The sequence below is a fragment of the Silurus aristotelis genome (assembly GCF_946808225.1).
Source record: "Silurus aristotelis genome assembly, chromosome: 12".
NCBI lineage: Eukaryota > Metazoa > Chordata > Actinopteri > Siluriformes > Siluridae > Silurus > Silurus aristotelis.
This window is the reverse complement of record NC_139585.1, coordinates 25,720,599-25,740,942: the sequence shown is the minus strand read 5'-3', so window position 1 is coordinate 25,740,942 and position 20,344 is coordinate 25,720,599. Positions and strand designations below refer to the sequence as shown.

At 40.7% G+C, this 20,344-nt stretch overlaps 1 protein-coding gene across 3 annotated transcripts in view; it reads right to left on the bottom strand.

Moving 5' to 3' along the window:
* Positions 1-20,344, bottom strand: part of LOC310734701 (transient receptor potential cation channel subfamily M member 4-like) — a 34,321-nt gene that overhangs the window by 7,600 nt on the left and 6,377 nt on the right. For all 3 annotated transcript variants that reach the window (XR_014536118.1, XM_083557069.1, XM_083557070.1), the window contains exons 3-20: positions 19,966-20,143; positions 16,368-16,548; positions 13,767-13,936; positions 13,252-13,429; positions 12,292-12,356; positions 9,531-9,767; positions 9,320-9,422; positions 7,953-8,074; positions 7,595-7,873; positions 5,177-5,278; positions 4,942-5,070; positions 3,629-3,758; positions 3,399-3,544; positions 2,541-2,653; positions 2,202-2,309; positions 1,413-1,456; positions 1,079-1,317; positions 435-550 (exon numbers count right to left, since the gene is read on the bottom strand). Coding sequence is in view for 2 of the 3 variants with exons in the window: in XM_083557069.1 (XP_083413195.1) it covers positions 435-550; positions 1,079-1,317; positions 1,413-1,456; positions 2,202-2,309; positions 2,541-2,653; positions 3,399-3,544; positions 3,629-3,758; positions 4,942-5,070; positions 5,177-5,278; positions 7,595-7,873; positions 7,953-8,074; positions 9,320-9,422; positions 9,531-9,767; positions 12,292-12,356; positions 13,252-13,429; positions 13,767-13,936; positions 16,368-16,548; positions 19,966-20,143 (2,640 nt within the window). In the remaining variant the exon portion in view is untranslated. The remainder of the gene's footprint in view (positions 1-434; positions 551-1,078; positions 1,318-1,412; positions 1,457-2,201; positions 2,310-2,540; positions 2,654-3,398; positions 3,545-3,628; positions 3,759-4,941; positions 5,071-5,176; positions 5,279-7,594; positions 7,874-7,952; positions 8,075-9,319; positions 9,423-9,530; positions 9,768-12,291; positions 12,357-13,251; positions 13,430-13,766; positions 13,937-16,367; positions 16,549-19,965; positions 20,144-20,344) is intronic.

Below are 20,344 nucleotides of genomic sequence, written 5' to 3'. Positions count from 1 at the left end.
GGATGATCAGAAGAAATGGAGAGCACCTGAGTTAAATATATGAGTGTCACAGCAAAGGGTCTGAATACTTAGGACCATGTGATATTTCAGTTTTTCTTTTTTAATAAATCTGCAAAAAGGTCAACAATTCTGTGTTTTTCTGTCAGTATGGGGTGCTGTGTGTACATTCATGAGGAAAAGAAATGAACTTAAATGATTTTAGCAAATGGCTGCAATATAACAAAAAGTGAAAAATTTAAGGGGGTCTGAATACTTTCCGTACCCACTGTATATATAACACTCAATGCACTGGATTTTAAAGCAGATTGTTTTCTATCACATTGCCACTTAATGATGTTAAACTAGTAAACTCATCTGTATGTAGTGGCAAAATCTGACTTTTTGATTGTAGGTGAAATCTCATGCACTGCAAATGCAAATGAGATGGGTTTTACCTGCAGCCAATACCAATAAGGAAGAGGGTGATGGCAATGAGGTCTAACTTGTGCCACATGTCCTGAGAATACTGTCGTATCATCTGCTTGAACGGCATGCTTCCCACGAAGAAAGTCTAAATGAAAAAAGGAGCAAGAGCAAGAGAGAGCGATAGACAGAGGAGAGCGAAAAAAAAGGACTTTTCCTCTATTTTACAGACATTTAAACACACATAGGAGCTTATAACACCAACAATGAAATGCCTATGAGCACATAAACATGCACTTATTATTGCAACCAGTTATGTGTTAATATACAGACTGAAGTCATGATTTTTCAGACACATGCATGTTTCTTTGGTTTGTAAAAGGCAAAAACATACAAGAATTAGACAGTGAATGAGTGAAGGAAAGTCCTTAAGAGTCCAAATGGAAAATTTTCGTTTTAACAGACGAAGAAAAAGAGAGATGTTTTTTGAGAGAAGATAGATTTGTTTGGTCAAAAAAAATCTTCATACGAATACATGAAAACAGTTAAAACAAAAGGAACATGCATGTGTTTCTGCATAACCATTATAAAAAAAACATAAAACCATTATATCTTCTTTTGCTCTGTATACTGTTGCATATATATCACTGGTTGTGGAATACTGCTAGAGTTTTACCTCACGAATTTCCTCACACATTATTGTGAACACCCAAAAATACAGCAGGAGCTCCCAGAAGGCCGGGCCCTCTGGTGGAGGAGGCTTGAAGTCCATCAACAGCACGTAGGCAAAAAGAAGCAAGAAGAGGAAGTACATCAGCACGTTGCCAAGGAACGCAGTAACCGGGGCGTACCAGAACTGTCTCCAGCGCGAAAATACGTATGGCAACTTGGGACGGACTGCTCCGACTGAGTAACCTAAACAAATATATAAATAAATATATAAAACTGGTCCGTAAATGAGAAGAAATATCATTTGTTATGGTGAATGACGTGGTTGTTCATGAACAGACCTTTTATGCTTTGTCGAACAGGAGTTGACCCATCTGCTTTCGGACTGGACATGGAGAAAAAAAAAAAAAAGTCATGCACAGACTAATAAAACATTCTGCATTTTATTTCTCATGGTCAACATGGGTGATTGTGCAATGCACAAATGAAAATGGAAGATAAAGTACACCTTCGCACCTGGACTGGATCTATTATATTATAAAATATTAGCTTTTCCTTAAGTCAAAACGTCCCATGCAATCCTATGCAATCAGATTTTATGGACCAATGCACTAACAGCATTTTTTTTATTTTTTATTATTAAGACCCCAGATTAACCCCAAAAGGAAACCCATGCGAGTAGATTTATTAAGATTCTTCAATATAGATTATTGAGGATGTAAGGTATAGGGTATGTAGTGTAGGTTGTAATGTATAGGGTATAGATTATAGTGTATAGGGTGTAGAGCATACTGTATAAGTTGTAGATTATTGTGTATAGGGTGTAGGGTATAGTGTAACTGGGTTTAGGGTATAGGGCATGTATTACTCTAAACCCTAAGGTGAAGGGTGTATTGTATAGGATATGTGGTGTGGGGTATAGGGTATGTGGTGAAGGGTATAGTGTATAGTGTGTAGGGTACAGGGTGTGGGGTATAGGGTATGTGGTGAAGGGTATAGTGTATAGTGTGTAGGGTACAGGGTGTGGGGTATAAGGTATGTGGTGTAGGGTGTAAAATGCAGTGTGTAATGTATTGGGTATGTGGTGAAGGGTGTAGGGGGTATAGGGGTGCATATTTAATTGGGATTACATGCGTTTCATGTCCGAGAAAGAGAAGACGGTTTCGGCGTAGAGCCAGTCTATTTCCTTTTGCTTCGAGACTTCTTCAGACGTCCCCTCCACCTCCTCGTCCTCAACCCTGAAAACAGGACAAAAATTGCAAAATAAGCAGCAAATTAATGGAGAAGGTTTCGAATTACAAACAACAAAAAACTCAATTTTGCAACATGTACAATTTATTTCTGAATAAATATAATGCAAAAAAGAACAAAGAGATGGCTCAGGAGGTTCATAGGACGACATGAGATCTACAATGCTAAATGGCATCGCTGAAACGGATTTAGAGGACAGAATTTTGAGCATTTGTTACCTGAAAGAGATGAGGTTGGTGTAGCAGAGAGGAGGGACGAACAGAGTGAGGATGAGCTTCCATATCTCCGTGCTCCTGTCCATATCCCCCCACCAGATCTGAGACAATAGACTCTGAGACACACACATACATACATCCATACATTTTAGAGGCAAAACCAAAAAAAATTCACTTCCTCAGATCCTGTTTTGTAATTTCTCCAAGACATAATCAAGTCCAAGTCGACATTATTTATAAGCTAAATTGTTGTGAATAGATATACCATTATACATGAAAGTGTAAAAATGACTCCTGCAACAATTTTGTCAGAGCCACACATTTGTATTTGACATCTCTGAATGCAGTGGCATGAAATTTTCCCTTAATTTGAATTTGGAACATAACCTGTTCCCCAAACCCAACTCTATGAAGATATGGGTTGGAGTGGAAGATCTACTTCTCCAACCCTATTGAACAATGAATGCAAATGCTGACTGCACCCCAGGCCTCCTCATCTTCTCAACTACATCAGGACCTGACTTTACTAACACCCTTGTGGCTGAACGAATCTCTACAAGCACACTCCAAAATTTAGTGGAACATCTTCCCAGAAGAGTGGGGACTCGACGTGGAAAAAGGACAAACTTTTCAAACCATAAAACAAAGAATATTTATGGTCAGGTGTCGACATACTTTTGTCCAATTTAGGAAAGCAAATCATTTTGGTGAACTTAAAGTTTGCTTAAAGTTTACTCCAAACTTAATGAACCCTCCTTAACTTCTGAACCCTGCCATGTATTCATGGAAAAGCAACAATGAAAACAGTGAATTTTGGTCTCAATATTTTCAAACGTGAGAAAATAAAAAAAATCACCAAACCTGCACACCATCGTGACTAAAGAAGAGGCGAGCGTCTGCCTCCATGGCCATCTTCAGACATGTCGTTCCTCCCCAGACTAAGGATTTTTTCTTCAGCAGGATGAAAGAGCGACTCTCACTGCTCTCGTAGCACTTACTGAACATATCTACACAAATCAGAAGAACAGAAATAAAAAAAATGACAGTAGTTTAAACGTTTCGGAGTCACACACAAAGCGCACATACAGTACCATGGGCCAAGTTCTCAAATCTCTGTGCCAGTTCCTTCATGGAGTGCTTCATCTCAGTCTCTGTCTCTAATTTAGAGAGAACTCGCAACAGCTTACAAGCTCCCAGAGCACTCAGCACTGACTCTGTGGACTGGAGAGAGAAACAGAGAGAAGGTAAGGATCTTTATTGTTTTCATCAATATTTATTTTTCAAATTCAACTTCATGGATCACCTGGACAAGGGAGTGAAATGGAGAAAAACTAATATCAATTACTGCTACTAAACATTACTGTACACTATATAGACAAAGGTATTAGAAAAACTGACTTTTTCATCTATATGTGGTCCTTCCTCAAACTAAAAGGTGGAATTAAAAAGTTTTGAGACTTGTTTTGTAACAGGCCAACAGATGGCAGCACACTCCTACATGTACAGTCATAGGAAGCACCGACCTTTATAAGTCAGTGTGCCAAAAGACATCATCCTTTGTACATCAGGAGTTGTGCAACTGGTACTATGCTGACCCTGTGTATTACCAGTTCTGCTTCTCTGACCACGTGTGCACCTGTCACCGAGCTCTCCTCACATGTGAGTTTCTCGCCAGAAACAGCACAATCTCACTTCCGCACCCACCCTATTCGTCAGATTTGGCTCCTCCAGACTTTCCCCTTTTCCTGAAGATAAAGATGCAGCTCAAAGGTCGGCATTTTGGCACCATTGTGAAGATCCGGCATGAATCACAGAAGGTGCTTGAAATGCTTTGAATGGAAGACTTCCAGCACACATTCCAGAAGAAAGCTGGGAGCATTGTATGGCTGCGCAAGGGGACTATTTTAAAGGTGATAGTGTGTAAACGTAAATCATTAAAGTATTTTCTTGTAAACAGACCTAGTCTCAAAAACTTGACACCACCTTGTATTACCACAAACTTGGACCCAAACAATTGTTTAGGACGTCTTTGGTTGGTATAGCATAAGATTTTCCCTTCATTTGAACCAGACATGTTTCAGCATGACAATGTACAAAGCCAGCAAGCACCAAATCTCCTGCTGTACAGTTCTGACCTCAAGCCTATTGGGATGAATGTGAACGCTGACTGCACCCCAGGCCTCCTCACCTTCATCAGTACCAGACATTACTAACTGGCAGTATCTCTACAAGCACACTCCAAAATCTAGTCGAACATCTTCCAGAAGGAGTTGCAATTCTCATAAGAGCAAACGGGGGCTCGTGTGAAATTGGATGTTCGAAAAGGTGTACACTTTGTCTACATATTTTGGCCAAATTCCATAAATGTAAAAGTAAAACACACGGCCCACTGGCATTGTTTTACCATTTCCCAGAAGTAGACAGCCATCTCGCTGCGGTTTTGAAGAACAGCCCAGATGAGGAGCGAAGCCCATGGGTAAGGGCACCTCTGCTTCCGATATTCAGCATCTTCTTGCAAGATTATAGCCAGTTTCTGAAACAAAGTTAAACAAAATCACATCAACAAAGTAATATCAATAAGATCAATTTGTTTTGAATACTGAAAAGGTCCTGAACATGCTTTATCTAGAATGGTTTACCTTGATGGTTCTCCTTTTGGATGCAATAACCTCCAAATCCAGGCATCTATAATAGAACGGCTGACACACGTCACCTAGCAAGTACTGCAGGACCTGGGACACCTGGGAATCATTGACCAAAGTGGAAATGATAAACACTACAAAAGAACTTTTGAAATTGTTTTTATGTAGGAAGAATAAAGCTATCAGTACATTTACATTTATGGCATTTGGCACACACCCTTATCCAGAGCACTTATTGTATTCATACAACTGAGCAGCTATGGGGTTGAGGGCCTTGTTTAGGAGCCTAAGAGGGGCTGCTTGGTTTGACTCGGATTTAAACTCATTACCTTCACATCCAATGCCTTAACACCTACAGTAAGCTACCACTTCCCTCAGATTGGTATCTGAGTAGTGAACTTAAAAAAGTTATTATTTTGTAGACCGTACTCTGGACAGAGAGAACTTGTTCGTAACAGTAGCCATTGTGGATACGGATGGATAAACAACTTCATTTTTCTTGGTCTGTATTTGTACATCAGACTAATTTATTTCAATCCATTTTTTAATAGAACTTTTAACAATGGACATTGTCCCAAAGCAGTTTCACAGAGATAAAGTAATTGGAATGTATAAGTTTAAACTCCCTAAGACTTCATGAGGCTCAAAATGGAACCCATCCCAATCTGGGTGCCACCAAATATACATTCATTACAGTCCTACCATTGTTACAGTGAACTGTTCAGTGACTGGTGCTGAAATGGGGAAATGGTAGCTTAGTGTTTAAGGCATTGCCGTTGGATCTGAAGGTCATGAGTTCAAATCCCAGCCACACCTAGCTGCCGCTTCTGGGCCCCTGACCCCCCAAGCAAGACACTTAAACTGCTCAGGGTATAAATCAGATAAATGGATGTTGCTCTGGATAAGGGCATATTCTAAATGCCATAAATGTAACTACAGAACTGTTCATACAAACTGTGACCCTGAACCAAGACTTAGGACTACACTCTATATGAATGCTGTGATAAATAAGAAACTTAGAGAGAGAGAAGGTTGGATGATGTGGAGCATGTGAAGCAGGAAATGGATAGGATTAGTAAGGAGGAAGTGAGAGCAGCAATTAAGAGGATGAAGAGTGGAAAGTCGGTAGGACAGGATGACATACCGGTAGAAGCATGGAGATGTTTAGGAGAGATGGCAGTTTTTAACCAGGTTGTTCAACAAGATTTTGGAAGGTGAGAGGATGCCTGAGGAATGGAGAAGGAGTGTGCTGGTATCAATCTTTAAGAACAAGGAAGATTTTCAGACCTGCAGCAACTACAGGGAATAAAGTTTATCGGTCACACCATGAAGTTATAAGAAAGAGTAGTGAAAGCCAGGCTGAAGAAGAGCACCACAGACGCATTATTTGCTTTTAGAATGTTGTGGATTTAGAGAAAGTGTATGACAGGGTGACGAAAGAGGAGTTGTGGTATTGTATGAGGTTGCTTGGTGTGGCAGAGAAGTATGTGAGGATGGTGCAGGACATGTATGAAGACAGTCTGACAGCAGTGAAGGAACGAAAGACTGGTTCAAGGTTGAGGTTGGATTGCATCATGGATCGGCTCTGAGCTCTTTCCTGTTTGCAGTGTTAATGGACAGGTTGACAGACGAGGTCAGACAGGAGTCTCTGTGGAATATAATGTTTGCGGATGATATTGTGATTTGTGGTGAGAGTAGGGAACAGGTTGAGAAGAGCCTGAAAAGGTGGAGGTACGTGTTGGAGAGAAGGGGAATGAAAGTCAGCAGGAGTAAGACAGAGTACATGTGTGTGAATGAGAGGGAGGACAGTGAAGTGGTGCAGTTGCAGGGAGAAGAGGTGGTGAAGGTGGATGAGTTTAGGTACCTGGGGTCAACAGTGAGTTGGTAGAGAAGAGTGGCACAAGTGATTTGTGATAGTAGGGTATCTGCAAGGGTAAAAGGGAAAGTGTATAGGACTGTGGATTCTGTATGGTTTAGAGACAGTGGCATTGAGTAAAAGACAGGAGGTGGAGCTGGAGGTAGCAGAGCTGAAGATGCTGAGATTTTCATTGGGAGTGACGAGGATGAACAGGATTAGAAACAAGTTTAGGAGAATGCTGAGGATGGAGCCACCAGAAAGGAAAAAAAGAGGCAGGCCAAAAAGGAGGTTCATGGATGTGGTGGAGGAAGACATGCAGGTAGCTGGTTTGAAAGAGGCAGATGTAGAGGACAGAGTAGTATGGAGTAGTATGATCTGCTGTGGCAACCCCGAATAGGAGCAGCCGAAAAAAGAAGAAGACGACTCAATATGAATGCTGATGGAGATGAGTTTGACCGAAAGCAATTTCCAGCCTTCTGGTGGTAATAATGTTTCCTATAATTCATCAAATTAATGAATACTTAAAAAATACCCAGATATTTTTCCCCAATTCTCACCTCAAAAAGTGTCAGTTGTTTGACCGGACTGGAAGTGAGGTTTACAAAATTGCCAACGGAGCGAGATGTGCCAATGTTAACAGCACCAAGCCGTTCTGCAAGGTAGCGCTGTAGCAGCGTGTGGGCCTGACATCCATCTGAGATCGAGCGATACAGATCCTCCAGGCGGCCGTATGTAAGATACTCCAGAATATTCAGGCCATTTTCGGTGAAGAGGCGAACGAATTGGGGCTTATCGTTCACCAGAGCATCAGTCATGAAGCTCTCCAAGTCCTCGTTCTGCACTCAAGATGATATTTCAGCATTTATGTGTGTGAAATGTATTAACTTCAATCCTGTTAGAGAAGTCATTTCCTACCTTCCACTGGATGTTTCCAGAAAAGAGCTCAGTCTTGGCAATGTCTACTCTGTTCCAGGTAACAGCCAGCCTCAGCTCCTCAGTACTGGGGCCAGCGTCAGTCGAAAGACGTTGCTTACTCGCTGTAGCACAGAAGCACACAAAACTCCTTTAGACCTGTCAAGGCTGTTGGATTTTTAAATAAGGAAAGCACAATGAATGGTCAGTGAAATTTCTCCTTCACATGTCCCAGCTGATCAGGAAGTTTTAGTAAGCACCCAGGGGGTTAAGAGCCTTGCTCAAGGACCCAACAGTTACAGCTCAGCAATGCAGGGGCTTAAATCCACAACCTTCTGGTCAGTAACCCAAAGCCTTAACCATTGAGCAAGCATTTTCCTGTAAATATATGTACTGATCTACAAGATCTAAAATAATTTAAGTAATTAAACTTACAATTATCTCATTATAAAACTCAGCGGTTATGGGACTTGCTCGAGGGCCCAGCAATTGCCGTGTCATGTTGCTGGGATTTGAACTCACAAACTTTTGATCATAAGTCTAACATCTAACACTGAGTCACCACCTGCACTAAGTACTGAGGAGCAGCATGTTCTTCTAAAATGTAGTAAAAGTAAAAACATTAATAAAAACAATGATATTTGAAAAATTGAAAAATTTACTTAAATATATTGACAATGTGAAAAAACTCTGTTCCTGTACCCCTGATGATTTCCACCAGTAGAAGCAGTAGCACAGAAGTACAAAAACATATGGTGGGAATAGGACTGGGGCACGGTGTTGGGGGATTGGGGCACATAAGGCATGGACACAATGGCATGGGGATAGGGATAAGGTTGACATAGGGTAGAAACACATTAGGGGATTGGATTGGAGCCTTGGGGTAGGGAAAGGGTTGAGGAACATTGTGTAGGCACACAATGGGGTGGTGAGAGGGGTTGTGGCATATTAGGTAGGGGATTGTGTTGGGGCACATAGGGCATGGGTACAATGGAGTGGGGATGGAGTTGGGGCACATGGGGTAGGGACACATTGGGTTGGGGATAGGGATAAGGGTGACATAGGGTAGAAACACATTAAAAGGTTGGAGAACATAGTGCAGGGACACACTGGGTTGGGGATAGTGTTGGATATACAGTAGGGTATAGGCAAACTGTTCTGCAAATAGGGTTAAAAGACACTTAGAGTATAGACAAACTGGCGTGGGGATAGGATTGAAGCACATGGTGTAGGGATGCACTGGGGTGAAGACAGGGTTATAGGGTGCATAGGGGGGGAGGTACACCCTGGGATACTGATTGGGTTGGGTACATAAAATAATTATTCACTGAAGCAGGAGGAATGAATAATATGAGTATAGTGCCACTTACCCCTGACAAGAGCCTTTAGCAGCACAGTGTCAAAATCATCTAAGCCCTCATGCTCTTCATGGTAGATAGAGATCAGATCTTTGCACTGACAAATGCTCAAAACCTGTCCAAATTTAACACAGTGAGACTGAACTCCTGGGATATGGAAATCCCTGTACACCATGTTACCACACTGTGAATTTTTTATCCCATTCCAAACAAAACCATGTACCTTGTCCACTAGTTTGTCCGTGTCCGGCTCTGAGGGAAAGTGTTTCAGCACTCTCTCAGTCACTCTCCCCCTGAAATCTGTTTTAGTTGCTGCCTCTCCCTCGGTTTCCAACCCCGGCCCAGGAAGATTCGGTGCAGCTGATACGTTGTCCAGGATGTCGCTTACCAATTCAGCCAGTCCCCCTGAACCTGCCAGGACCAACCAGGGCATAGATTTCTTCAAGGAGAGATCCATTCTCTAAGATGTTTAGGGAGTAGTGATGGGAAGATCGGATCATTTAAGTGACTTGGATATACAAACCTCATAAAAAAAAATTTGTAAATTTTTATTAATCATTTAGTTCATTTCGTTCCTTTGATCAGAAATAAAATAAAATATGACATTTTCAACATGCCCACATACACAAACGTTGATTATAGTTCCAAAAATTCATATTAGGGCTGTCAAAATGAAGGCGTTAATAACACGTTAATGCAAATGCCTTTAAACGGCGCTAATTTGATTAAAGAGTGATTATTGCAGCGTGCATTAATTATTATAAAAAGAGGTAAAATAAAAACTTTTAGCGCAACACATTTATTCCTGACGTCCTTTCCTACCTCAGAGAAGAAAATGAATAAATAAACTCCAATATATATATATATATACTGTAAATATACACAGTGAGGAAAATAAGTATTTGAACACCCTGCTATTTTGCAAGTTCTCCCACTTAGAAATCATGGAGGGGTCTGAAATTATCATCGTAGGTGCATGTCCACTGTGAGAGACATAATCTAAAAAGAAAAATCCAAAAATCACAATGTATGATTTTTTTAACTATTTATTTGTATGATACAGCTGCAAATAAGTATTTGAACACCTGAGAAAGTCAATGTTAATATTTGGTACAGTAGCCTTTGTTTGCAATTACAGAGGTCAAACGTTTCCTGTAGTTTTTCACCAGGTTTGCACACACTGCAGGAGGGATTTTGGCCCACTCCTCCACACAGATCTTCTCTAGATCAGTCAGGTTTCTGGTCTGTCGCTGAGAAACACGGAGTTTGAGCTCCCTCCAAAGATTCTCTATTGGGTTTAGGTCTGGAGACTGGCTAGGCCACGCCAGAACCTTGATATGCTTCTTACAGAGGCACTCCTTGGTTATCCTGGCTGTGTGCTTCGGGTCATTGTCATGTTGGAAGACCCAGCCCCGACCCATCTTCAATGCTCCAACTAGGGGGAGGAGGTTGTTCCCCAAAATCTCGCAATACATGGCCCCGGTCATCCTCTCCTTAATACAGTGCAGTCGCCCTGTCCCATGTGCAGAAAAACACCCCCAAAGCATGATGCTTCACAGTGGGGATGGTGTTCTTGGGATGGTACTCATCATTCTTCTTCCTCCAAACACGTTTAGTGGAATTATGACCCAAAAGTTCTATTTTGGTCTCATCTGACCACATGACTTTCTCCCATGACTCCTCTGGATCATCCAAATGGTCATTGGCAAACTTAAGACGTGCCTGGACATGTGCTGGTTTAAGCAGGGGAACCTTCCGTGCCATGCATGATTTCAAACCATGACGTCTTAGTGTATTACCAACAGTAACCTTGGAAACGGTGGTCCCAGCTCTTTTCAGGTCATTGACCAGCTCCTCCTGTGTAGTTCTGGGCTGATTTCTCACCTTCCTCAGGATCATTGAGAACCCACGAGGGGAGATCTTGCATGGAGACCCAGTCCGAGGGAGATTGACAGTCATGTTTAGCTTCTTCCATTTTCTAATGATTGCTCCAACAGTGGACCTTTTTTCACCAAGCTGCTTGGCAATTTCCCCGTAGCCCTTTCCAGCCTTGTGGGGGTGTACAATTTTGTCTCTAGTGTCTTTGGACAGCTTTTTGGTCTTGGCCATGGTAGTAGTTGGATTTTTACTGATTGTATGGGGTGGACAGGTGTCTTTATGCAGCTAACGACCTCAAACAGGTGCATCTAATTTAGGATAATAAATGTAGTGGAGGTGGACATTTTAAAGGCAGACTAACAGGTCTTTGAGGGTCAGAATTCTAGCTGATAGACAGGTGTTCAAATACTTATTTGCAGCTGTATCATACAAATAAATAGTTTAAAAATCATATATTGTGATTTCTGGATTTTTTTTTTTAGATTATGTCTCTTACAGTGGACATGCACCTACGATGACAATTTCAGACCCCTCCATGATTTCTAAGTGGGAGAATTTGCAAAATAGCAGCGTGTTCAAATACTTATTTTCCTCACTGTATATATATATATATATATATATACACACACACACACACACACACACACACACACACACACACACACACACACACACACACACATATATATACACTCGTTCTTTACGTCACATTAAAGACTCGTTCAAAATGAATGAATCGTTCATTAAAAGACACATCGCTAATAAAGAGAAGAAACATTAAATACACACACAGTGAGGTTTTAGATTTGTCGTGATTATTGTGTTGATTACACTTATATTTATTATATGAATCATATTTTCTGAAAAATGATGACGCTCTTAGGTAGCTTTGAAACAATACAGTACAAATTTCGAATGCAAGCAAATTTTAGACCCAATTATAACTTAGAAACAAAAAACTTTTTCTGGAATTTTTTTCAGAAGTTACAAACGAGGTCTACTACCTCAATTGCCTGACCAACCAGACCTCCCTGGTACCTTCAAGCACTGTCAGTCAAAGAAAAGAAAAAAAAACGGGACCAGTTTCATGTGTTTGCAAAACTGACCGTTAGCATGTACGGCTCTCCTGACACCAGCATACACAGCACTGGGATTTCCATACTTCCGCTTCCTGGACACAACATATACTTTCAGTTTTTGAATCCGTACAGTTCAATAAAGAGATATGAAATCTAAAAGACAGACTCTATAATAGAGAGTTGCATGGAAATGGGAACAGTGTTTACAAAAGAAACCAAAATGTAAAAAGATTCAAAAAGGAAAGAGGATATACCTTGTATCATTCCTAGGAAAATCGCAAAAAAGATGAGAAATCGAAAAATTTCATATGAGATGTAAAATCATCTCATATGACAGATCTTTAGCATCCACTTTCAAAAACGAGTCTCATTTAATATACTTTAAATTTTAATTAAACTTTCTTTTCGGCTTCTCCCGTTAGGGGTCGCCACAGCGGATCCTCCGCACGTTTGATTTGGCACATGTTTTACGCTGGATGCCCTTCCTAACGCAACCCTCCCCAATTTATCCGGGCTTGGGACCGGCACTAAGAGTGGCTGGGGATGGTTCCCTGACCGGGAATCGAACCCGGGTCGCAGCGGTGGGAGCGCTGCATCTTAACCACTAGACCACCAGGGGACCTCATACTTTAAATTTTAATTGTTACACTTTAATTCTGTCAAGGTTTAAATTTGTCTTGCCACTAGAGGTCCCCATTGAACCTCTTGTGATCATCTTGATTTCTGCTCATTATTAAGCACTGCTCGTTATTACTGCCACCAGTGTGGACATGTGGGATGGGGATAGTGATAGGGCACATAGATTTGCAGCACATTGGGCTGAGAATATGGTTGGGGCGCACGGGGTAAAGACACAGCGGGGTGCTGATAGTGTTTGGCATAAGAGGTAGGGAACGATTTGGGGGTGATATTGATATGAAATATGGTTGAAACATTGGGCATTGTGATGGTATTGGGGCACATGGGGTAGGGACAATGTGGTCTCACCCCATTTTCCTGTGCGCTGATGGGAAATGAAATCCTCTAGACGGGCTCTAAAATCTGCCTCCACACCATTATGGCCTACGCTCCCATCATCCACGAGGAGAAACGCCTGGTAGTTGTTATCCAGAAAGCAGGAGTCTCGCGACGTGTTTGGAACATAGTAACCGGCCGGAAAACTGCCCTGAGAAACACCCAGAGAAATCGACAAGGAGCTGATGGGTATAATGTCAATTATTATGTAATAATGTCTATTATTATGGTCAAGGTCAAAATGTCAATGAGATTTCGTGTCATTTTCTCTTATACATTAACATGCATATTTTATAACTTGCACATGTCTATTAGAGTGCTTATTATTTACAATCCAGAAAAAGGTATACAATTAAGACAAAAGCCATGCAGGCAAACTCAAAACAGGTTCATCGAGTAGATTTCAACACCTCTACCTCCTACATACGCATTTACACAGTGTGAAGGAATGTGTTAGGAGAGCATACAGCAAGAGATCAGGATACTACCTCAGGATTGATGAGCTGTTCTCGATTGCACACCAAACCCCAGGGAGCTATGCCTACGGCCACTACTTTAGAAAGAGCGAGTGAGGAGGCTGCCAGAGAATGATCCCTCACAGCCTCCCCTAGACACCTGCCAACCCCCTCACGCAGTCCTCCTGATAAGATCCATGCCCCTGTGAGTTAGAGACAAACAGTGAGACTGAGTGGAAAGCAATCAAATTGCATTAAATCAGTGCTTCTCAAAGTGTGGGGCACAGCCCTCTAGTGAGGAATAAAGACTTGACAGGTGGGGCACAATGAATAGCAGGATTTATATAATTTTTTTGTGTTCTTCATAAATCTTCATTTATGAATTTCTGTATTAAAAATAAAGTTCATACACTCAAAGCAACCACCAACAATTAGTTCATTAATGCAAGTAAATTTAAATTAGTGAGGGTACCAAACACAACTAAATTTTAATTTTCTCTACTTTTGAACCAGATGCTAATCGATGTTATTGATTTAGAACTTGATATTTAAAAAAAAAAAAAAATATATATATATATATATATATATATATATATATATATATATATATATATATATATATATATATTTAATTTAATGTATTACTATATTTGGGGATAATGGAGGACAGGTGGGGATTAAAATCCCACCCCCTCTAAAATGTGAATGGCAGAAAAGGTTTGAGAACCAAACAACTTAAACAAACAGCATTGCCTTTTCTTAATGTCGTGAGAATGACATGCCATAATGAAAAGTAGATTATTGCTTTTCAAATTCATGCTAAGCCAAGCTTTTCTCCAGACAAGTTAAACGTTAATGTTTAAGCATTCGTTAGTCATTTTCTATACAGAAATAGGATTCTAGCAGAACAAAATGCCACGTGTTTTAATAGAAAAGACAGACAGACAGACAGACAGACAGACAGACAGACAGACAGACAGACAGACAGACAGACAGACAGACAGACAGACAGACAAAAATTTTCTCCAGTTTGTCAAAATAATTTATCAAAAATCGCACACAAATCTTTCATTTAGCTCAAGACGGATGATGGGACGTGTCTATAGCAGCTGTCTTACTCTGTATATACCTTTGAGGTGGTACAAGACTAATGGTGCTAACTGGTGCTATTCTAACCATATGCGTTACCATGTCTGCGATTCCATAATGGACAAGTTAGAACAAAGAGAAAACGTGAAATTCTGTGTGAAACTGGGAAAATCTGACGTTTGACATAAGGCGATGCTGCAAAGAGCTGTTTGAGGTGTTTGAGGTGTTTTGATCGGCACGTGTGCTTCAAGAGCGGAAGAGCATCACTGGAAAACGACGAGAGATCAGGAAGACCTTCAACAAGGTCGACCCCCGAACATTTCTGTAATTTTCGCATAATGTTCGTCGGAGATCAATTCATACGATCTCACTTCCACACCCACCCTACTCGCCAGATTTGACTACCGTGGACTTCCCAATCCACCTAGCAGCATGTTTTTTTGTTTTGTGTTGTCTAGTGTAAATTTGTTGTTCTATTTTTTTAGCACCTTAGTACTGGAGGACCACTGTTTAATTTTACGGTGTACTGTACAGCACCAACTGTATACGGTTTAAATGACAATAAAAGCCACTTGACTTTGGAGTTTCCTAATAAACATATGGATGTGATGATCAGGTGTCCACAAACCTTTGCCATATAGATAGACTATAATACAAGAATTCAACTTACCTAGAACATATAAAAACCCTCAAAGACATAATAATGGTTTCCTTAGTAAAGCATCAGCTGTTAACCCATTCAAATTCAAATAGTTTCCATTAAAAAGTGTGTTTGTGTACATAAACAGTGTTCTCCTGATATTTACAGACCCATGTTGACCATTACAGTTTCCATTAAAACCTAATATATTTTTTATATAGTTTGAAACCATTCCAGATTCTAGGAGAGTTTCCATTTTATGGTTTTATTAAAAATGATGTCAAGTTTGCAGGGAGATTCCTTTTACTTTCAAAAGCAATATATTTTTGCACAATATTTGCAAAAGAAACTTGGGATAACTCCTGTGGCAGCGGGGGCGTGGCCGAGCGCTGGTTTGTGAATGAAGGGCGAGGCCGGGAGCAGGTATACACAGAATGCCTCACCTGAAGCAAATAATGTCTAATAAGTGTTCTCTCTCTTTCAGTGATCGGAGGGGGCATTTAAAGAGGAGCGCGAGGGTGTGTGTGGGTGTGTGTGCTAGAGACGTGCGATTGAGGCACTAAGCACCAGAAAATAAATTGCCTTCTAACCTGTCCTGTCGTGGTGTTCCTCTTTCCCAAGCTCATACGCTCTCCCACAACTCCATTCTAAAAGACTTACCAAACTTTTTCCAGGCATGTACGTATACTGTATACTACATGTGGCTCTTTATAAACTAGACCAAAAGAGTGACTGTCAATTATAAAAAAATATATAATTCATATAACTCATTTATTGAGTTTGTATAGCATGGGTTTTTTTTTTCTTTTTCTTTTTTCTTTTTTTTTTTTATACCGAAATATATGTAAAGCAATATGTGGCTATAGTTTGTGTTATTTCTAAAGATACACTGTTTGTGTTTGTACCTGTGCTCTGGGCTGCTCTGACCAATCCCTGGCTTAAAACATCTCGCACCCAGGTTTTGACTTTACACTTCCCCACACCACCAGTCACCGACACCACCAGGTTTGGAGTTGGCAGGCCCCAATGGTTGGTCAAGATGGAATAAACAGTAGCAGGAGGAGTATCCCAGGAAAGACGTACAAACTGTGGGACAAAAAAATTTAAGCTTAATAAATACACAGTCATATATTGGTTTGTGGACACCTGTTCACCACACTCATATGTGATTCTTCCCCCAAACCATTGTTACAAAACTGGAAGTGCAAAGTTGAATAGAATGTCTTTTATATGCTGTTACTGGTAACGCATTACTTTTGACAGTAACTAATACTGTAACGTGTTACTTTTAAAAATAAAGTAACTCCGTCACCGTACGGTGCGTTACCCGTTACTTTTTTTGATGAATGAATTTGGGCTGAAGTGTAGCCTACAGTCTAACCTGTTTACAGGAGCGTCGCATTGTAGGATTGGTGGATAAACCACTGTAAACACGAAGAAGACGCACTGTGGGCGTGTCTCCGTTTATTCAGGTCTGACAGCAAGACGGGTTTCTCAAAGGGGAAATATGCTCATTATTTCACTTTAGTTGAGTATAAAGACAAAAACCTTTGAGTCAAATGTAAGCTGTGTCTTTCTGGTTCGAAGGTCGTATCTACTGCGATAAACAGCAACTCCAATCTATTGAAGCTCCTCCAGGAACCCATGCTAGAAGCTAGAAGCTAATGCGGTGTTCTGTTCTACATTGTTGATAGTTTTCATACATCAGCTGTGAAAGGAACATGTTTAAGAGCTCAAAACAACAGGTATTATGATGCAGAAGCCACTTTAGTTTTTGATTGTGAATATATTATTCAGCTTGTTTTGTTATTTATTTCAGAAATCCTTGTGATATATTCAGTTTGTGCTGCTCTGACTTACATAAAATAGTGTTTAAAAATTACTCTGTGTTTAAGTCAGTTTTGTGTTTGTAGAGACCATAACGCATAAAAGGGCATTAATGGGAACATTAAAGAGGGTTCTTTAAAAAAGTAACTGAAAAGTTACTTTTAACAGTAACGCATTATTTTTTGGTGTAAGTAATCAACAAAGTAACCAAGTTACTTTTTGAATAAAGTAACGAGTAACTGTAACTAGTTACTATTTTTTAGTAACGAGCACAACACTACTGTCAAAATGCAATTTACTGGAACTTAAAGGCTCAAACCTGTTCCAGCAGGTCAATACTCCTCTGCACAAAGCTGGACTGGACTAGAAGAACTCAAGTGGCCTGTACAGAGCCCTGACCTCAACCACACTAATCAGGGAACTGGAACATCAGCTGCACCCCAGACCTCCTTACTCAGTGTCTGATGTCAGTAAAGGCTTTGGGATGATTTCCAAACATAAATCCTTCCCAAATAAATGGGGCCTGTTGTAACAAAAGTCCAAAATATCACTGCGATTATGTTCTTACCGTGTTGTACAATTTGTTTTATACAATTGTTGTGCACTTTATGTAGTTCTGTGTGTAGTTTTGTGTTGTCTACTGTAAATTGGCTCTTTTTTGTTGGAGCACTTTGGTCCTGGAGGATCACTGTTTCGTTTCATGGTGCACTGTATCAACTGTATACATTTAGATCGACAATAAAACATGCTGTTTATTTCTTCTTCTTCTTCTTTCAGATTCTCCTATTAGGGGTCGCCACAACGGATCATCCGTCTCCATACCCACCCCCTGTCCTCTACATCTGCCTCTTTCACACCAACTACCTGCATGTCTTCCCTCCCCACATCCATAAACCTCCTCCTTGGCCTTCCTCTTTTCCTCCCTCCTGGTGGCTCCATCCTCAGCATTCTTCTACTGATATACCCCATGACCCTCCTCTGTACATGTCCAAACCATCTCAATTGTGCCTCCCTCACTTAGTCTCCAAAACGTCCTATATGCGCTCTAATAAACTCGTTTCTAATCTTGTCCATCCTCGTCACTCCCAACGAAAACCTCAACATATTCAGCTCTGCTACCTCCAGCTCCACCTCCTGTCTTTTACTCAATGCCACTGTCTCTAAACCATTCAACATCTCAGGTCTCACCACAGTCCTATAAACTTTCCCTTTCACTCTCACAGATACTATTCTATCACAAATCACTCCTGCTATCACTCTGCTCCACCCACTCCACCCTGCCTGCACTCTTTTCTTCACTTCTCTAACACACTCTTCATTACTTTGCACAGTTGACCAGATACCTGAACTCCCCCACCTTCTCCACCTCTTCTCTCTGCAACTGCACCACTCCATTGCCCTCCCTCTCATTCACACACATGTACTCTGTCTTACTCCTACTGACTTTCATTCCCCTTCTCTCCAGCACGTACCTCCACCTCTCCAGGCTCTTCTCAACCTGCTCCCAACTCTCACCACAAATCACCATATCATCCACAAACATCATTGTCCACAGAGACTCCTGTCTGACCTCGACTGTCAAAGTTCCACTTTTATTCATTTAGGAGGAAAGTGTTTATATTTATTTGGAGTGTTTCAGTTTGAATGCATGTTTTTTTTATTTTTCTTCAATATTAGGATTTCTTTTCGGCTTCTCCCGTTAGGGGAGAAGCCACAGCGGATCCTCCGCACGTTTGATTTGGCCCATGTTTTACGCTGGATGCCCTTCCTAACGCAACCCTCCCCAATTTATCCAGGCTTGGGACCGGCACTAAGAGTGGCTGGGGATGGTTCCCTGACCGGGAATCGAACCCGGGTCGCAGCGGTGAGAGCGCTGCATCTTAACCACTAGACCACCAGGGGACCTATTTTTCTTCAATATTAATTAAGTTAAATAAAATAAATATGAATATATTCATTAGCACATTTTCATGATTCAATGCTGTTTTCATTTTCTTTTTTTTTTTGTAATAAAGTTCAGTACTATTTTACATGGAGTGATTTTTTTATATACAGTATATACACAGTATCCATTGAAAAAATTATCAGTTGATTAATCGGTTATCGACAAGTACGATCCACCATAGCTATTGTTATCGGTAAAATCAAGCTCTAATTAAAACCAGCACAAAGTGATGGTTTCTATGACTTAGTGTGTTTGTGTACATCAAAGTGTTCTCCTGATTCTTAATGGTATCCACAAGACTTGCAGTGTTTAATAAACTTTCATTTGGCTTCTCCCATTAGAGGCTGCCACAGCGGATCATCCGTATTCGTGATCCGCATGTTTAATTTGGCACGTTTTACGCTGGATGCCCTTTTCAAATGCAACCCTACCCATTTATCCGGGCTTGGGACCTGCACTAAGAGTGCTTGTGCAACCCTAATGGCTGGGTTTGGTTCCCTGACTGTGAGAGCACCGCATCCTAACCACTAGACCACGAGGGAACCCAGTGTTTATTAAAACCCAATAAATGTATTATATACTTTAAAGTCAGTACAAATTCTAGGAGGGTTTTGATTTTAAAATGATGAACTTTGCAAAGGCTCCTTAGAAAATAGACTGAATAGTGACTGTTATAAAGTATAAAAAAAAAATAATAAATAAATAAAAATTTCCAGTGGTGAAACACCTACATAGCTGTGCCTCTTGCTGGCTCCTTCGAACTCCACCTCACCGAAAGCGTCCGTAGGAGACTCAGATGTGTGCTGAGAACGTTCCCAGTGACTGACAATAGCCGTGCTGAAGTAATCGTTCAGGGTGACTGAGGCATGGCTGTCCCTAGCATTCCCGCACTGACACAGGGCTCCATTGCTGCAGGAGGACAGATATTACAAACAACAAATCACCAGTGATATCTTCATCGCATACTGATACCTTCATTCAGGATTTAAGGATTTTTCAGGATTAAGAGATTATTTAATATTTTAGATGTAGATTGTGATTAAACCATCTTCATTTTCTGGATAATAAGCAAAATGTTCAACAGGTTTGGCAGAAAATAAAGAAAAACAG